This window comes from Photinus pyralis, unplaced genomic scaffold (genome assembly GCF_008802855.1).
Source record: "Photinus pyralis isolate 1611_PpyrPB1 unplaced genomic scaffold, Ppyr1.3 Ppyr1.4_LG4, whole genome shotgun sequence".
Lineage (NCBI taxonomy): Eukaryota > Metazoa > Arthropoda > Insecta > Coleoptera > Lampyridae > Photinus > Photinus pyralis.
The window spans coordinates 22716455-22732567 of NW_022170511.1; the positions used below are offsets into that span (position 1 = coordinate 22716455).

General features: G+C 37.0%; 2 protein-coding genes and 1 long non-coding RNA gene across 5 annotated transcripts; 2 read left to right on the top strand and 1 right to left on the bottom strand.

The window, feature by feature from the left end:
- Positions 1–1125: 1125 nt before the first annotated feature.
- On the top strand, positions 1126–2312 carry LOC116168765. The gene is made up of 2 exons (XR_004144829.1): positions 1126–1453; positions 1511–2312. It is a non-coding gene; the product is annotated as an uncharacterized LOC116168765 (long non-coding RNA).
- A 4891-nt stretch (positions 2313–7203) lies between these two features.
- On the top strand, positions 7204–8748 carry LOC116168763 (photoreceptor outer segment membrane glycoprotein 2-like). 2 transcript variants are annotated; one of them, XM_031484745.1, is made up of 4 exons: positions 7204–7416; positions 7501–7801; positions 7846–8068; positions 8533–8748. In XM_031484745.1, exons 1-4 carry the CDS (start codon positions 7239–7241, stop codon positions 8710–8712), a joined length of 882 nt encoding a protein of 293 aa, XP_031340605.1. In that variant the 5' UTR covers positions 7204–7238; the 3' UTR covers positions 8713–8748. The 2 variants fall into 2 exon arrangements, with proteins under 2 accessions (XP_031340605.1, XP_031340604.1); XM_031484744.1 differs by having other exon boundaries at positions 7204–7801.
- Positions 8730–15074, bottom strand: LOC116168761 (protein fuzzy homolog). Of its 2 annotated transcripts, XM_031484743.1 has the most exons (8): positions 14917–14926; positions 14741–14862; positions 14529–14608; positions 9884–10031; positions 9705–9830; positions 9449–9646; positions 9202–9401; positions 8730–9152 (listed from the first exon to the last, which is right to left on the bottom strand). In XM_031484743.1, the coding sequence occupies exons 3-8, from the start codon at positions 14588–14590 to the stop codon at positions 8747–8749; spliced, it is 1140 nt and encodes a 379-aa protein (XP_031340603.1). In that variant the 5' UTR covers positions 14591–14608; positions 14741–14862; positions 14917–14926; the 3' UTR covers positions 8730–8746. The 2 variants fall into 2 exon arrangements, with proteins under 2 accessions (XP_031340603.1, XP_031340602.1); XM_031484742.1 differs by lacking the exon at positions 14529–14608 and having other exon boundaries at positions 14917–15074.
- Between the last annotated feature and the right edge of the window lie 1039 nt (positions 15075–16113).

A 16113-nucleotide genomic window follows, 5' to 3' on the forward strand; every position in this document is an offset into this window, starting at 1 on the left:
TTTACCCCGGTTTCGAGAAGGCTCAAAAGTGCTGTGCATTAGATGTTAACTGTAGGCTTTGTTCATTATAGGACTACTCCGAATTAGGTTTTCCTAATTCGTAAGGTAAATGCCGGAGTAGTATAGAGCCACTTAAGACCCTCTGCAGGGGCGCCGTATTGGTATTAGCTTCAATATAATCTTAATCAGCTATTGCTCTTGGTCTTCCTTACCCATAAAACACCCTCAGTGCCTGCTGAGGACCCAGTTATTACACAACGTAGGTGTCCTACACGACGATCACGATCTTAGTACACTCGGAGTGGCCCCCGAGTGACAGATTCTCGCGGGAAACGAGAATATTCAAATAGGCAGCCATGTTAGTTGGGCATTCCCGATGTTACCGAATATGGTCAAATAGTCCGGTGTAACTTGAAGTTGGCGTTAGCCCGCCAAGATAGTAGGAGGCTAAGATCATTACACTCTTAAGGTAGGTTCATAGCACTCACCTCGAGACGGCGCAAACAGCTTGCAAGCAACCAAGATTCTGAGAAAGGGTGAAATACACAGGACGTGATTCATTTTTGGTACAATACAATTCTTCTGTTAAGAGCAAGAAGTGAAGTGTTTTTATTGGCATAATTTTGCCCCCGAGATATGTAACTCGCCCCTCGTTTGGAGTTTCGAGCCTACAGTTGACTTTCGAGATCAGCCGCGGTATAGTGTCGTTTAGGTGACAATTTTTGCCACCACCGTGACCGGCGTCTCTTCGTGGTAAAAATGTTAGTTTACAAACAAGTTAATACGCAAACATACATCAAACAATTCGATAATTTGCACATGGGTAAAAGAACGAACAAAAATATAAATGTAAGTAAGTTGGGGCCAAGACCATGTAATTGAAACATAAACATTTAGCAAACATTACCCCTAAAATGAACGTGATTTCAAACAAAAGATTAACGGTACCAAGCTAACCAAGCACACGAATCTACATTGGGGGTTAAATCAAGGAAATTTAAAAATCAAACACTGAAACTCACCAAAAATATAAAATGTTGCATACAAAACATAAATGCATTATAAATAAATGCAAAGATTACTACCTGCATTAAATAACATAAAATAACAGCTGTAGGTGATTATAGAACACCCTGTACATTTAGAGTGAAGTTAGTTACGTTACGAATTAAGCTAGGTTAGGATTGGTGAGTCGGTTTGGTTTATCTTTTATGACTTTATGTTTTATGTAAACTTATGTAAAGGAGTGGAAATATATATAATCAACAATAAAGACGACTACAGCCATCAGAAGTGGGATAGTGGAAAACGTATTGTAAGTCCGGATTCTTAAAAATAAAAGGCCAAATTTAGGATGTTGGGTGATGAAAGTGGACACATGGCAAGAGGCGGTGGCGATCCAGATACATCTGTGAACGAGGAGCAAAAGCGACAGAATCGACGGTTAGGATTGGTGAGTCGGTTTGGTTTATCTTTTATGACTTTATGTTTTATGTAAACTTATGTAAAGGAGTGGTAATATATATAATCAACAATAAAGACGACTACACAGCAAACATTTACGGTGCGATGCTTTCGTAATCTCATTATAAACCAGACGGAAACCACGTTGGTGCTCTCCAGATGGCGCAGAGAGCGTTTCCCTTTCTAAAACGTTCGTGATTGCCAGCTCTCAAAAATGTGTTCATCGTCGCCGCTGTATATACAGGGTGGAACCTCTCAATGTATTTAAAACCAAAGGCAAAACCGAGCCGAGGAAAACTCCGAATCACTTGCTCACAGGGGATAAATATTGGGGGAAATCTGGAGAAAGGGAGGTAATTGGTCGAACCTCCTCCAATCCAGAATCTATTTAATTTACTTGATATGGCAACTCTTAGACTAAAGTAATATTTCGAGATGAATGCGGAGCTTTGCAACTTTGGCATTTACCTTTGCACGGGCGAGAAACAGTTAATTACGTTAAATAAGTAAGGCAGATTCGTACACCAATAAAGTTTGAAGTCGCCCATTTACCTAAATGAGTAAACATCAAATGAAATTAACAAGAGGCCAATGCTGAACAAACCTAATTGGTAGATAATTTAAAGTGAAAAAAGCAAATACACCTTAGTTACACGCAGCTGAAGGCAAAACAATTTACAATAAAGCGAAAAATTACAATCAGGGCCGGTTTTAGGCGTGGGCGAACGCCACAGGCGGCCGTCCGCAAGTGTGGCCCGCCGCGCGATGGCAAGTTACTGGTTTCCAACGTATACAGAAACGCTGCGAGTGGTTATCGACACCTGCCGACAAATTTATTACTTTGAATCAAGAAGCTGTAAAGTTAACTGAAAAACTTGGCACCGATGCAGAATTTCCCGAACAGATTGAGGTACACCAGAGACGAAGAAAAAAATAGTGTGATTATGTAGCGGAAGATGAAAATCAATTCTTGATATGGCAATAAAATCGGTAAAAGAACGCTTCGATCAGCTAACAGAATGTAATTATGTTTTTGGATTCCTCTTCAATCTGGATAGGTATGAGGGCGATGCTTTGCGAGAACAGTGCATGGCATTGGGATTATCACTGTCAGATGGTGATGACAAAGACATCAAGGGTTTAGATTTATATGACCAGATCAGGTCTATTAAGGTCCCAACTGCAGAACGAGACCCAAAAAAATTATTAGAATATATATTGTTACTCAAAATTTAGTTTCAGTGGGTCCTAATTTGTACATAGCCACTTCCGATTACTGTCGCCTTAGGTGAAAAGAGTTCTTCCTCAGTTAGCAATTATTTCCATAGAGCAGAAAATGGCACAAAAGCTTGATAAGGAAGAGCTCATTGAAGAATTTTAAAATTAAATGCGAAGAAAATAAATTTTTAAGATTATTGATATTGATGAAAAATATTACAGAACGAAATATTAAAAAAAATTGTATAGGATACCCTTTTTAGAGAGGGGGGGGGGGGGGTTTATGCCTGCCCACGGCGCAAAAAGGTGTCGAATCGGCCCTGATTACAATTAAAACTAACTACATTACATTTTGTTATTACTTTTACAGCACAAAATTGACTACAAGAAAATTGAAATTTGAAAATTAATGCTAAATATGAGTGTACCTACTTGCTGAAGCCGCTGAAGGCAAGTGCAAAAGTAACGCTACATTTTACAATGAACCTGTATCAAACTCAAACTACATCATAAGCACTATGCGGGTCACTCTGTAATTGGGCGAAAGCCTGTTGAGGTCCCAGAACAAGAGAGGAACAATAAATAAAGCAAATATAATTCAAGACAAATCTTTCATTCATGTAACAGCTGAGATGTTGTTTGCAGGAGGTTAACGTATGGTAAAAACGGTGTCTCTATTTACGCCAACGGTACTCGTAGCTTTAATTTTGAAATCGGACATCTCAACATAAAAATTATAGTGAATGTTATTATAACATTTGCTGGCATAACCACGTGCACATCCAAGTCAAGCCAAAACATGACTCATCTAACGGTAAGCACAAAACAGTGGCGACACCTGTTTTTCAACAAGTGTGGGCAACCAGTCCCCCAATGGCCCTACCTGTAATCAGGGACCCGGACCCAAATGAAATATCGGTTCGGGTTCTGATTATATTTGAGCGAAAATATTTATAACGGTTCCGGTCCGGTTTCGGTTCTTAAAAAAAATAACGGTTCGGTTCCGCACATTTTTTTCGGTCCATAACGGTTATTTTCGGTTCTACACTTTTAGAAATTACGGCATTAAAAAAATTCATTAAAACAACGTGATTTGTTAATTAATAGGTGTGAAAAAGAAGAAAAAAGTTATGAATACCAAAACGTGTCGTATCGAGTGTAGCTATTTACAACGACAAGGGGAATAAGGGAGAAAGTGGGAAATATGTTATTTCAACTTAATTTATTAATAAAATCATTAAGAACTATGTAAAAAAATGTGTATGGAGTATTGTTTGTTATTGTGAAATGCTTGTGAGCAACGTTAGTTGTTGTTCGCCCCATGATAAATAGAAAGTCACTTACATATACAAAATTTTTAATTAACGGGAAAATTTATTCTTATTTTTACCTGGAACCAATAAAACATAACCTTATAACTCATTGACCGCCAGCGCGCAGTTATAACGAGTTCGAGGGTAGTGGCTAAATTACCGCCACCGCCACCCGTATTGTCTTCAATTTCGCACACCTTGATATTCAACACCCTATTAAAAATTTATAATCCCCCGATGACAATCATACAGTAATGTTTTATCAATTTTCAGGACATGTTTGCCGGCGCGCCCTTCGACTTCAAATAACCTGTTAAGAACCGAAAAGAACCGAAAAAAATAATAACGGTTTCGGTTCTCAGTAAGTTTCCATTTCTGAAGGAATAACGGTTCCGGTTCGGTTTTCGGTCCCCCTGTAATCATTCTTTCAATGAGTGCGCAGAACGGTGTCTTGAATTTATTTTCGTTGTAAGATACGTTGCCTATCAGTAGAGGTAGCTCACCAAAAACGCCATAGTAGTGAACGACTCATGGTTATGCACAGCTATACAGTCCTATGACCAATAATGGTTCCATCTGTGTTTTATTTGATACAATAGAAATTTTACGAAATGGGAATCGGATGAACCAATGACAGTAAACATCACAAATAAAATTCTTTATATATAACATAATTATGTACATTTTTGTTTGTTGAGATACAAAAATGCATTCTTTTGATGGAGTATGCAAGTTTGATGTTAAGATAGATAATTCGGAATAATACTAACCGCAACACTCATAATGGGACGTATCTAATAAGTAATTATACTAAGTTATAAAGGCGCGATATAATGATTGAAAACATATAATAGCTTTTTTCCTGATTTTTATCATCACTCATACCTTTTTCAAGGCATAAACGAGATCACCATCTTCCACTCTAATATAACAACCAATTAACGTCTAGCATCATAAAAGTTACAGTGACTTTATAAGGACAGTGGCGACAACTTATAATAATCCGCCATATTGGAGCTAAAAAATTGATTGTAGGATCAATATACCTTGTCATGTGAAAGGTTCCACCCTGTATATACAGCTTACGACGATACATACATTTTTGAGAGTTGGCAACCATGCAATTTCTAGGTGGGAAAAAAAGTTGCCTGCGCCACCTAGAAAGCACGAACGGGAGTTACGTTTGGGATCTTGTCTCGAATGGCGGTCGTGAACGTTTCGCTCCATAAATGTTGTTGTTATTTTGTGTTATTTAATGCAGGTAGTAATTTTTGCATTTCTTTATATCGTATTTGTGTTTTGTTTGCCGCATTTTATATTTTTTGTGTGTTTCAATATTTGTTTTTGAAATTTACTTGGTTTAACCGCAATGCAATCATATGTGTGATACCGTTATGCTATTGTTTGTAATTGTTTACATTTTTGGTGTAATGTTTGCTTAATTTATGTTTATTGATGTTGATTACTTGGTCTTGTCCTTGAAGTTACATTCATGTAAGTTTTCATTTTATTTTAATATGTGGAAATTGCTGATTCGTTTAATGTATGTACTGACTTGTTGTATGTTACTAACAATTTTCTCCGTGAATGAAGCAGTCTCGGGAAGGTGGAAAAAGAAACTGTAGTCTATATTTATGTGTTAGGGCACCTAATTCCGTGCACTGTCTTCGACATCCAACTGTAGGTTCGAAACCCCGAAACCAGGGGCGGACTACCCATCTTGCAGGAGCGAGATTACGCTAATCAAAGCTCTTCAGTTTAGAATCTATGTGCGTTAAATGAGTGGCGATTCAATAATTTCCACATATCTTGTTTTTTAGTCAAATTTGCCTACAAGGCCATGTAATTTTCCATCTTGCTTTCAACAAAAGGACTTTATTGCACCAAAGATGAGTCACATCCTGTGTATTTCACCCCTTCTCAGAATCTTGGTACCTGCTTCTACCTGACCCATTGTCCCCAAAAACTTGCTTTAACCTTGAGTGTAACCAACATTGTGTATATGCATTTACTATCTTTGTTAACTACTGCTAAAACTTTTACAAAATATTTTGTTAATTAACTTTTGGACTGTTTTAATCAAACTGCAAGGTTTTTCTTACGTCGTACTCTTTTTATCCTTGGCAGTGACTTTTGCGAGAGTACGACACCTTTTGGCTTTGTTTGTTTTGTTTATATTAATGTACATCAACTAAATTTCCGGGTTTTCACAATCATAATAATTACGATCATTATTAAACAAACTTCTCACAATTTCAGTGTTTTATTTAAAATTCCTTCCCTACTGTGCTTCAGGTCAAAGCGTTGTCTACAACTAACGTAAGGAGGCCCTGCCTTAGATGTTTTATCACGTGCCACTTTTCAAATTTAAGCGGGTACTTGTTTAGTTTTAGAGGGAATAGTCATTCGGGTGGCCATTTTTTTAAAACGTTGCCGGGTTTATTTTATTTCCGTGTTCTTGTAGTGTGAAGTTAGCGTAGAACCTGGGGGTTAAGTACACTACACATGTCAAATTGTGACCATAGAATAATAAAATGTCAGTTTCATTTAAGTAAAAGATTCTCGTTCAAAACTAACGGCGCAGAAATGATCGTTTAAAGTTTTGCAGAACAACCTATGGGAAAACCACTGCCTCCCTTGTCGCGTGTTTCTCCTTCCGGGATAAAAAGTATTACTTTAGTCCCTTAAATGGAAGACAAAACACGTTGATCTAGTCCACGGAGTACAAGAGATCAATATTCCTTGTGCTTCAGCAATCATCAATGTTAAACATTAAACTAATTCAAGCGTATTTATGATCACAATTGCGTTATCCATAACCATAATTGAATTTGCTGCTAAATTTCGGATAAGCTGCTTTTCTATCTAAACTCATTAGGTATTTAGGGCTTCTGAAAAAATGGTTATATCAATTACCAGTAGTAAGGTTAGGCACAGTTTTACATCTAAATACACTTTAAGCGAATGACATACCTTATAATATCGTAAATCCAAGCTATATGCGTCGGATACGACGGAAAACGTAAAATAAAACAAATACAAGAAGCAAATTTGTAAACTAGTAATTAATAACAATTATACCACGGAGTGTACTGCGTCGTTTTGTATGCTTTCTATTGGCCAGTTTGGAATTTAGGTCCAACATGGCGACCGGAACTAACGACCAATCAAAAACGAAATACCCTGTTGTCGCCACTGTCTCTATAAAGTCACCATAATAAAAGTCAGTGAAACTGTCAGAAAATGTTAGAATGGAGCAAAGCATTTTTCAACTTGCAAAACAAAGATGTTCAACACATAACTTACGCTACAATTACTGTGAATGTTGTAGTGCTTCTATACTCCATCGTGTTATTCTCTTACGCACTACAAATTAGAGCAAGTATAGGAGTTTTCATCAATATGGTTACAGAAAAAGATGGTAACAATTTATCAAATTTTCTCGTAGTAGTCGGTCTTTTGTGTTTGCCGTCCAACCTTTTGTCTGTTTATTTACTGTATGTAGCCCTAACATCAGACATATCAAGAAATTCCCAAGTGAGCGCTCTGATGTACAGTTTGCCATTTATTATCCTGGGAACAATCTGTAGCATGTCGATAGTATGCATTATGATAATATCTCACGTCTATTCGAAACACGAAGCCCTTCACGATGGTATTATGGAAGCGATGAACAACTACAGTAGCAACTCGGAGTTCAAGATGAGCATTGACAAACTGCAATTACAGTTTGACTGTTGTGGAAGTAAACATTATAATGAGTGGTACACAATACCTTGGTACGACAGTAATTTAATTAAAAACAAGTAGGTCAGTTTACAATTATTTGGTTAGTAAAGTATTTTTTTAGAGAAAAAAATTATCAGCAAAGTACACCATTCAGTTGTTGTTCGAAACGGTCAACGTTTGTCTGCATTCATCATGGAATTGAATCAAATTCGTTACCATACCGTTACTCTCGTGATCTTAATTTTAGTATTTCTCCTTTCGGTTGTACCACAGCCATACAGCAGAAAAAGAAATCGATCGGTTGGGGAGTTATTGGACGTATACTTTTTGTAATATTGTTACAAGTAAGTGAATAACAGAATAGAGGTAGGTGGTCATCCACAGACAATGATAGGTATAGCATATCGCTCAGTAAAAAGTGTAAATGTGCTGCTACAAAGCTTTAATCTACATTGCTGAACGAGGTATAGGATTATTGGGAGAGCAAAAGTATTAAGTGTGTATTTCAAGTAATTGGTGGTCGCTTTAGAATTACAAACGTATTTTTTCAAATTTGTATTTTGTTCAGCATAGGAAAATTTACACATGTACCGCTTCACAGCGAACCTGAACAAAAATATGTTTGGCGATAACAGAAGATATTAAGAATCGTATTGCGGAAAGCGAGTATTAGACCTTGAATTATCTTACATACTTTTAATCATAATACAAAATTCATCGCAGTACTTATTTTATACTGAACAACTAGTGCGGATTTTGGATGACCACCCTGTACAGTTTGTAAAGTAATTTATGTACATATTTACAGTTCGCAGCAGCCACAGGTATTCGACGAATACGACAAACCCATTTTAAAGATGATGCCATTAGCACCAAAAGTAAAAGTTGGTTGCCCTCATTCCAGAAGGGAAAACGAAAGACGAACAAAGATGAGAAGCAATCTCTAGTAGAGGGAAACTCCACTGATACCGAATCCTATCAGACATAACTTGCGGATTACAAATACAAATATATTACTTGATTTACCAACACAACTGTTTATCTGTAGTAAGAATTCTCAACGATTCTGATGTAATTAATCTGGCAGTATGTGTAGGTATTGACGCTGTGTACAAAACACATAAGATATTGCATTCACTAATAAGAGCATGACATTTGTAGTATTCTGAACACCAATATGTTTCCTTACACACAGTTAGAATGTCTTTCTTACTTAATTGTTTATTTACTTTGTCGGGTTTTTTTGTTTTTTCTGCCTCCGGTTTATTCTCTTCAGCTTCGCAATTAATCAGACTTAACACGGCACGATAAAAAAACGTACGCAGTAAATCTAATCTGTGCGAAACATTACTCGTATGCTTACTGGAAGATGTGCTGGGGCTTCGTGACACTACATACTTTCCAAATTTCGTATTGATTAGGAGAATTCTGTAACAAACAAAATGCAAAATACGATCGAACGGGCAATTAACGTCACCCCAAGACGCCGGACTCTAACTGAATTGAGTTGGGTAAATTTCTCGGATGGCAGCGCAACGCAGTTTCGATGACCTCGAGCGCAGATTTGAAACACTGAGAGGCTGAGTATTCAATGTCTTTAATTAATGGGGTGGGACCACAGAGGCAGCAAACTTGCACGTGTGGAATTAGCATGCAGGCAACAAAACGATATGCCACCTAAAAACGATATGGTGAAATATTACATGGGCGTAGCATCAACTTACATTGGGGCATCTATAGGGTAGAAATACTGGGACATCTTTGGATGATGTCATGTTATCAACGGTAGCCAAGTAGGAAAGTAATTTGATTTCATCTGCATGTAGACTCCACCAACTTTCGGTGGCAACCGCAATTTTACCATGAATCAGAATGCAGCTGTATTCTGAGTCTACACACTCTGTATATGCTTCGAGTGCAACCTGAAGGAAGAAAATAATTGTTACGTAGTACTCTTTGGTGGTAGGTAAGAAAGCTTACTTGCAGTAGATGATTTTCACTGCATAGTATTGTCTCGGTCATAGAAATTATATCAGAGGAGTATTTATTAGTTGCTACTCCATAGTCTAAGGATTCCATAAGACGGTCAATTAACGAGTAAGACATCTTAAAATACAAGAAATGAGTAAAAGTATGGTTTGTAATATCCAGATACGTACTCGTAAATCTCTTTTTAAGCGTTCAGTATTCCTTTGCGTTTTAATCTTCTCAATGCCGACTGTGAGAACCATTGCGTTAAATGTGGAGTCTAATAATTTGTTTAACACCTGTATTGTGCAACCACTCGATATACCAATGAGAATTACGCTAAAACACAAATTTTATGTAAGCATTAAGTATTGGTAAGATTTTTCATATAGTTTCTGTCGATTTTTGAGGATCAGGCCAATACAAGCGCTTGGTAAGCGACGAAATATCACATCTGTAATAGCATTAATTCGTTACATTTGAATTTCTATTTCCGTATTTGTTTTTCCTTTTAGAAATTTTGTTAGATGCGTCATTTTCTTGTTTAAATGTTTGTAAATTATTCAATTTAGAGAAGATGTTAGAAGTGAGGCACATTTGGTCGTTTACGATAAGAAGTTTTATTATTGTTAGGCGAATACTAATTAACGCACGTGCTCTTGTGCAGACGAAATGTAGGTGTTTCGAAGAATTGTAAGTTTCATGTTGGAGAAGTGGGGACGTTTGGCGAAAATATTTTATAAAGATGTCTCATTTTCTACTCCTACTACCCTCAGGGTAGCTGATCCTTCAATCGTTTAGGTCTTTTAACCCCTTCAGGGTATTTATACATTTTTTATGGACTTGTTTTCAGTCATTGTATGCAAGTTTCTTCACCATAGGGTAATTCAAATTTGCACAATCTAACATTTTTGGGTCTGATGATTGTTTTTAGCCGAAACATGTCGCCTTTTACTTAAGATTTAGCCTCTAAATAAATTTCAGTTCTTATAGGGAAGGTTTAGTGCATTTATCCTCCGGTTTACATTTTTTTACGCTAAATTCTCACAAACAGCAAACAGTTGTAGCTGTAGTGCACAGCGAGACCTTTTGTTAAGGTTCTTTCGAGAAAATGTGCCATCTTATTCATCAAGCCAGTTTTGTTTGTCATGTAATTCTGTTTTTTTTTTTAATTTTAATTGTTGACCGCTTGCGTACGGGGTTTGTTTTGAGATAGCTGATCAGGTGATTTGTCGGTGGCGTAGTGACTGCACGCCATCGCACACAGCAATATTTATGCACGTTGGTTGTCTTTGGGTCGCTTGTTTCGCAGAGAGTTGACCTTGAGTAACGTTATGACGTTATGCTACATTCCCCTACACTACACACACGCGCTGTTGTCAGGTCGTGTGCGACTTTCACCATTCTCACACCGAAACATACAATCGCCTTATGGAAGCTTTGCGGTAAAATCTCACTAACGGTGCAATGTGTTGTTCGAAGAGGAGTACCTTAACCGTCCAGCACGATATTATGAACTTTTTGGATGAGTTTTTTTGTATTATTAACGAGCTCCTAGCGAGTTTACAATTTTGCGGTGTCTGTCCGTCCGTCCGTTAGCACGATAACTCACAAACGAATAGTGGATTCTTTATAAAATTTGTAGATCGGGTTCGTGAATTGGCAATGTAGACCAAAAAATAAAGTAGGCCCTCCGTTAGTTATAAACCTAATTGCATGAAATTCAATATGCGCATAGCTTTAGCCATATAAAACACAATTCCAAAAGTTGAACCTAATCGATCAGCATTCACAGTGCCCTTTGCGCATCTCGACCATTTACAGACCGAATTGCAAACTTTCTTATTTATGAAGGTATTTAAATGAAATTTGATACATAGCCACTTGGAATAAAAGCAAATACAATGCCCATTCCAAAATTTCGTTTTGCGCATGCGCAGTGCCAACTTTCTTATTTATGCAGGGATTTAAATGAAATTTGATACATAGGCACTTGGAATAAAAGTAAATTTAACACCAGTTTAAAAATTTGGTTTTGCGCATGCGCAGTGTGAACTTTCTTATTTATGGAGGCATTCAAATGAAATTTGATACATAGCCACTTGGAATAAAGGCAAATGTAGCGCCATTTTCCAAATTTGGTTTTGTGTAGGATGTGCAATGCCAATTTTCTTATTTATGGAAGCAATTAAATGAAATTTCATACATATACACTTTAAATAAAACAAATCTAACATCAGGTTCAAAATTTGGTTTGGCACATGCTATAGCCATACCCAGGAGCTCGTTTTCTATATTTGTTTAGTTTATTATATATACTTTTTTGTTAATAAAAATCAAAATTTTCTTATGTGAACTTTTTTATGATGTGAGTCGCAGCCATAAGGTGGAAACCTTAAAATGGCCCTTGATAATAAATAAGTTCGACATGCCTGGTGTACACCTCGGTGTACACTATCACCGTTCCATCAATAAGTTTTTGGTAACTTCACTAATTTGTTTGGAAGAGAAGTTTATAAAGCTTGTTCAAACAAATTACCCCGCACGCAAACGTTCGATAGTAAAAATTAAAAAATCTTAAAATTACTTCCAGTTTTTCTATTTAAATAATCCAAATGATCCACTCGTAAACAATTTAACGATAAACAGGGGCACTTAACCTAACACAAATGTTGACAGCTTCAGATCTTCACCTGTTCTTTACCACACAAACTTGATCACATAACTGGCATGTTGAATACGATAAGGAACACTATCAGTGGGTGCTCGAAAGACAAATCTTTTAATTTTTAACAAGAGAGTCTCAACAGAAGGCCCCACAGTGCACCAAGACTGCTAACATTACTTCAACTTGACTAACTTTTTCCGTAAAACGAACAATACGCTAAATTTCTCACCACTTTTGAACAACTTGAGTTAACTGTCTTCTGTACAAAATTATTATAATAACAACAAACTACGTCTTCAATTAATCAAGAGGGTAAACTACCCAAATGAGAATAGCGTAACGAATCGTACGCTTTGCAACCGTAGCGAATCGCCTCCATTTTTTGTTGTCTCAGAGTATTTAAGAATTACAGAATAAACTCCTTCCACCGGTATTTGCAAATAAAACGCCAATCATAATTAGATTAGATATCGCCGGCTGCGAAGAAACGCGTCCCCACTTATACCGAACATAATACGCACTTCATTAAACACCTGCATAACCTAACAGCGATAAAAAACGTCTGATAACAAAAACTCTTATCGCAAAGGACCAGAGGTTTCTTACTTACACGATTTCACGCTTTCTAATTAAACACACCAAATCCAAATAAGCAAAACGTAATTACGAACAATTCTAAAAGGAAAACAGCACTAAGCTGCAAATTCAAATAAAATACCCCTCCTCCCCAATTTGGTATAAGTAATTGAATCAATAGAAAATCCAACTAACTAAAGGTAAGTTCATAGCTCTCCGTTCATACGTTTCCGTTTGTCCGTTTGTCCGTTAGCCAATCAGAAGACAGCAAATTTTTAAATCGTACGTCGTCCGTTTACGACGGAAAAGTTGGTTGAAGTTGAACATTTACGTTTCCGTTGGTCCGTTTTTAACAAGAGTGAAGTTATGTTTGGTACGTTAACAGCGTTCGCCTACTCGTTCTTCACGGTAATATGCCAGATAGCAATGTGTTCTTACTTTCGTACCATTTTTACATACTGAAAGTCACTGACGGTACAGTACAAAATAAAGTTTAGGTTATGATTATACTTATTTGCAAATGTACAATGTGGACGGATTGCTATGAACCTTGACAAAATGTACTATCCGTTTGACGGATCAACGCAACGGATGAACGGACAGCTATGAACCCACCTTAAGGCCTTGTGTTGATTATACTAAACTAAATAAAGCAGTTCAACGTTCACATTTTCCACAGGAAAAGTAGAAACCATATTTGATATCTATATTAGCTCAATCAAAAGATTCCAATTATTTTACTAAAGTTGGATACTAATTCAGGATTTCATCAAATTAAACTTTGTCCCAAGTTCAAGTCCCAAATTTTGACAAGCTTTGTCACTTCATCCACTCCATGGTAGAGAGTCTCAGAGTCCCATTTGGAATGAAGTGACAGTTGGGCGGCGCTGTGGCCCTGTCAGCGCTTGACTGCAGGCGATCCTTAAATAAATTAGGTGGGTCTAATAGACTAAGCTAGATCGAGTGCCAGCGCACTGTGGAATTGGGAGCAACCAGTTAGCTCGTTAAGGCAGTACAGGGGTCTTAGTCAGGCCCGAGCGTGTCCTAGGAATTGTCCCCTCCGCAGTCAGGGCTAGGATTAAATACAGCGGGACCAGTCTAAGGCCTTTTTAAAAAAGCCTCTAGGTAAATCTGTCTATGACCTGCACAACATTGGGCTTGAAAAAGAACTCGTATGTGGTCTGTCACTGTAACACCTTACAACAATTTTCAGTGGTCAATTCCCTCGTCAATTCCTCATGAAAAACATTTTGTTGGTAGGTACATAAGTAAGTATAGGCTAATTATCCTTATACATGTTGTTAGACGTGGATTTGGGTACTGTAATCAGTGCTTATCTGACTACTTAAAATGAAGTATGATCACTGACAAAATTAATGATGATTTTGTGCATCCCCATTTCAAAAATGTAGAAGAAATACATTTATTTTATCCTAGATTTTACCGCATTTACCAAATTATGAAAGTAATGAACTATTTTACATGCACTACATTTTAGGTCAAAACAACTAATCATACAATATAGGTGGGGTTATAAAAGCAATTTGAAATTAATTAGTGAAAAATGAAATGTTAAAATTGTATGAACTTACAGTTTAGATAAATCGCAAGCCATAGTTTCAAGAAGGAGTGTGCAGTCACTATTAAGAGTCATCTTCTGGATAGCCAACACCTAAAGAATTCAGCATTACCAACAGGCACCACAAACATACCACATTTGTTTGATTAACGTATTCTGTTAGATTGAAACTGCATATACACACCACTCGCAGTATCATGTTAATATTGGAAAGTATATTGCTACCTGTCGTGAAATTCTTTCCAAGCAACGCAATGGTCGTCCATTAGTGAATTCAATAACTTCACTCGCTGAGATTTCGCATACATGTGAACACCGTTTAAGGAACCCATAATGGAAAAGGGTAACTACAAAAAAAAGTGTAGTTAACCTCAGGATTGATAAAGTTGGTTAAGACATACTGATTCCGTGCTTCCCTTTTTTCTAGTAAAAACTGGAAGACCAGCATTAGAAGTAATGCATAACAAATGTGCAGACATGATTCTTGTAGGGCACAAATTTAATACACAAGTATCAGGACAAGTTTTGGGTATGAAAAGTAAGGTTAAGTATAGAATATTATGGCATTTGAACTACATCATATCTTACGGTTGAACTAATTTGCGTTACTTTATCTACTTGAGGACATTTTACCTACAGTTGCCAATTAAATTATATTCAGGTATAATGCACTTACGCACCTCATTAATTATATTGAATGTTTATGTTAAATTGACCGTTTAATAGGTGCATTAATAGGCAGTGTTTGATACGGGAAGTTTACTCTACCAAAGGGTAATCAACGTTTTTTTAAATGATTTAAGATTATTGGAAGTGACTATTTCTTATTAATTAAAATTTAAAATATGTTTTGGTTTGTCGTATTTGTTGTATGACGTATTTTCCGCCTAGCTGTGACTACCGCGGTATACCTACGTTTAGAAAAATAATTTTTATTTCATTTCCGTTAATTTATAAGGGGGAATTATTGTTTCGCTTTCCTGCATCTAACTGTCTATAGATACCGCAAATTAAGTGGTGTTTTGTTTTGTCGTGCACTTAATTCTGATTTTAGCTCGTGTTGCTGTGACCGATTGCTAACAGCTCCACGAGCCCGGGAATTTTTTCGTTTCTCTGGCGGAGTTTTACCGGTGGCATAACTGATCTGTCCACTACCGCCGATCTTGATGCTGAAATCCCTCTGGTGGCGCTCGAGATCTTCCGATTGTCTATTGGCTATTCCATCGACATCGCATAGTAGTGCCGCCGCACGCCGCTTGTGTGAACAATGGCATTATCTTTCTTTGATAATTAAACTGTATTTTAATTGCACAAATTACTCGTTTAATTTTCAAGTCGCCAAACACACAAGTCCCCTATGTGCAATTCTTAAATACACAGGTCAATGCATTGATATGCCCGACAGTTATGCAACCCATCTTACACACAAATTTGACAGCAGTGTTTGTTTAGCAGATTCGGCTATTAACTGTGAAACCGTCTTTAAAGTACTGTTCTCAGTTACTGGAATTTTAATCATTTGCTGTGAATTGTCGAATTCAATAGGGGCATGTGTGAAATTTCAAATTCTCTCTGGCTAAATTAGGAACAGTGATCTA

What these genes read in the sequence shown, in the direction of transcription:
- LOC116168763 (XM_031484744.1), top strand. Translation starts at nt 7,239, where the DNA reads ATGTTAGAATGGAGCAAAGCATTTTTCAACTTGCAAAACAAAGATGTT. An exon ending in AGTAATTTAATTAAAAACAA is followed by an intron (nt 7,802 to 7,845) that starts GTAGGTCAGTTT and finishes GTATTTTTTTAG; the next exon opens with AGAAAAAAATTATCAGCAAA. An exon ending in TTTTTGTAATATTGTTACAA is followed by an intron (nt 8,069 to 8,532) that starts GTAAGTGAATAA and finishes ACATATTTACAG; the next exon opens with TTCGCAGCAGCCACAGGTAT.
- LOC116168761 (XM_031484742.1), bottom strand. Translation starts at nt 14,994, where the DNA reads ATGTCTGCACATTTGTTATGCATTACTTCTAATGCTGGTCTTCCAGTT. An exon ending in GCTTAAAAAGAGATTTACGA is followed by an intron (nt 9,831 to 9,883) that starts GTACGTATCTGG and finishes TTGTATTTTAAG; the next exon opens with ATGTCTTACTCGTTAATTGA. An exon ending in GTGAAAATCATCTACTGCAA is followed by an intron (nt 9,647 to 9,704) that starts GTAAGCTTTCTT and finishes TTCTTCCTTCAG; the next exon opens with GTTGCACTCGAAGCATATAC.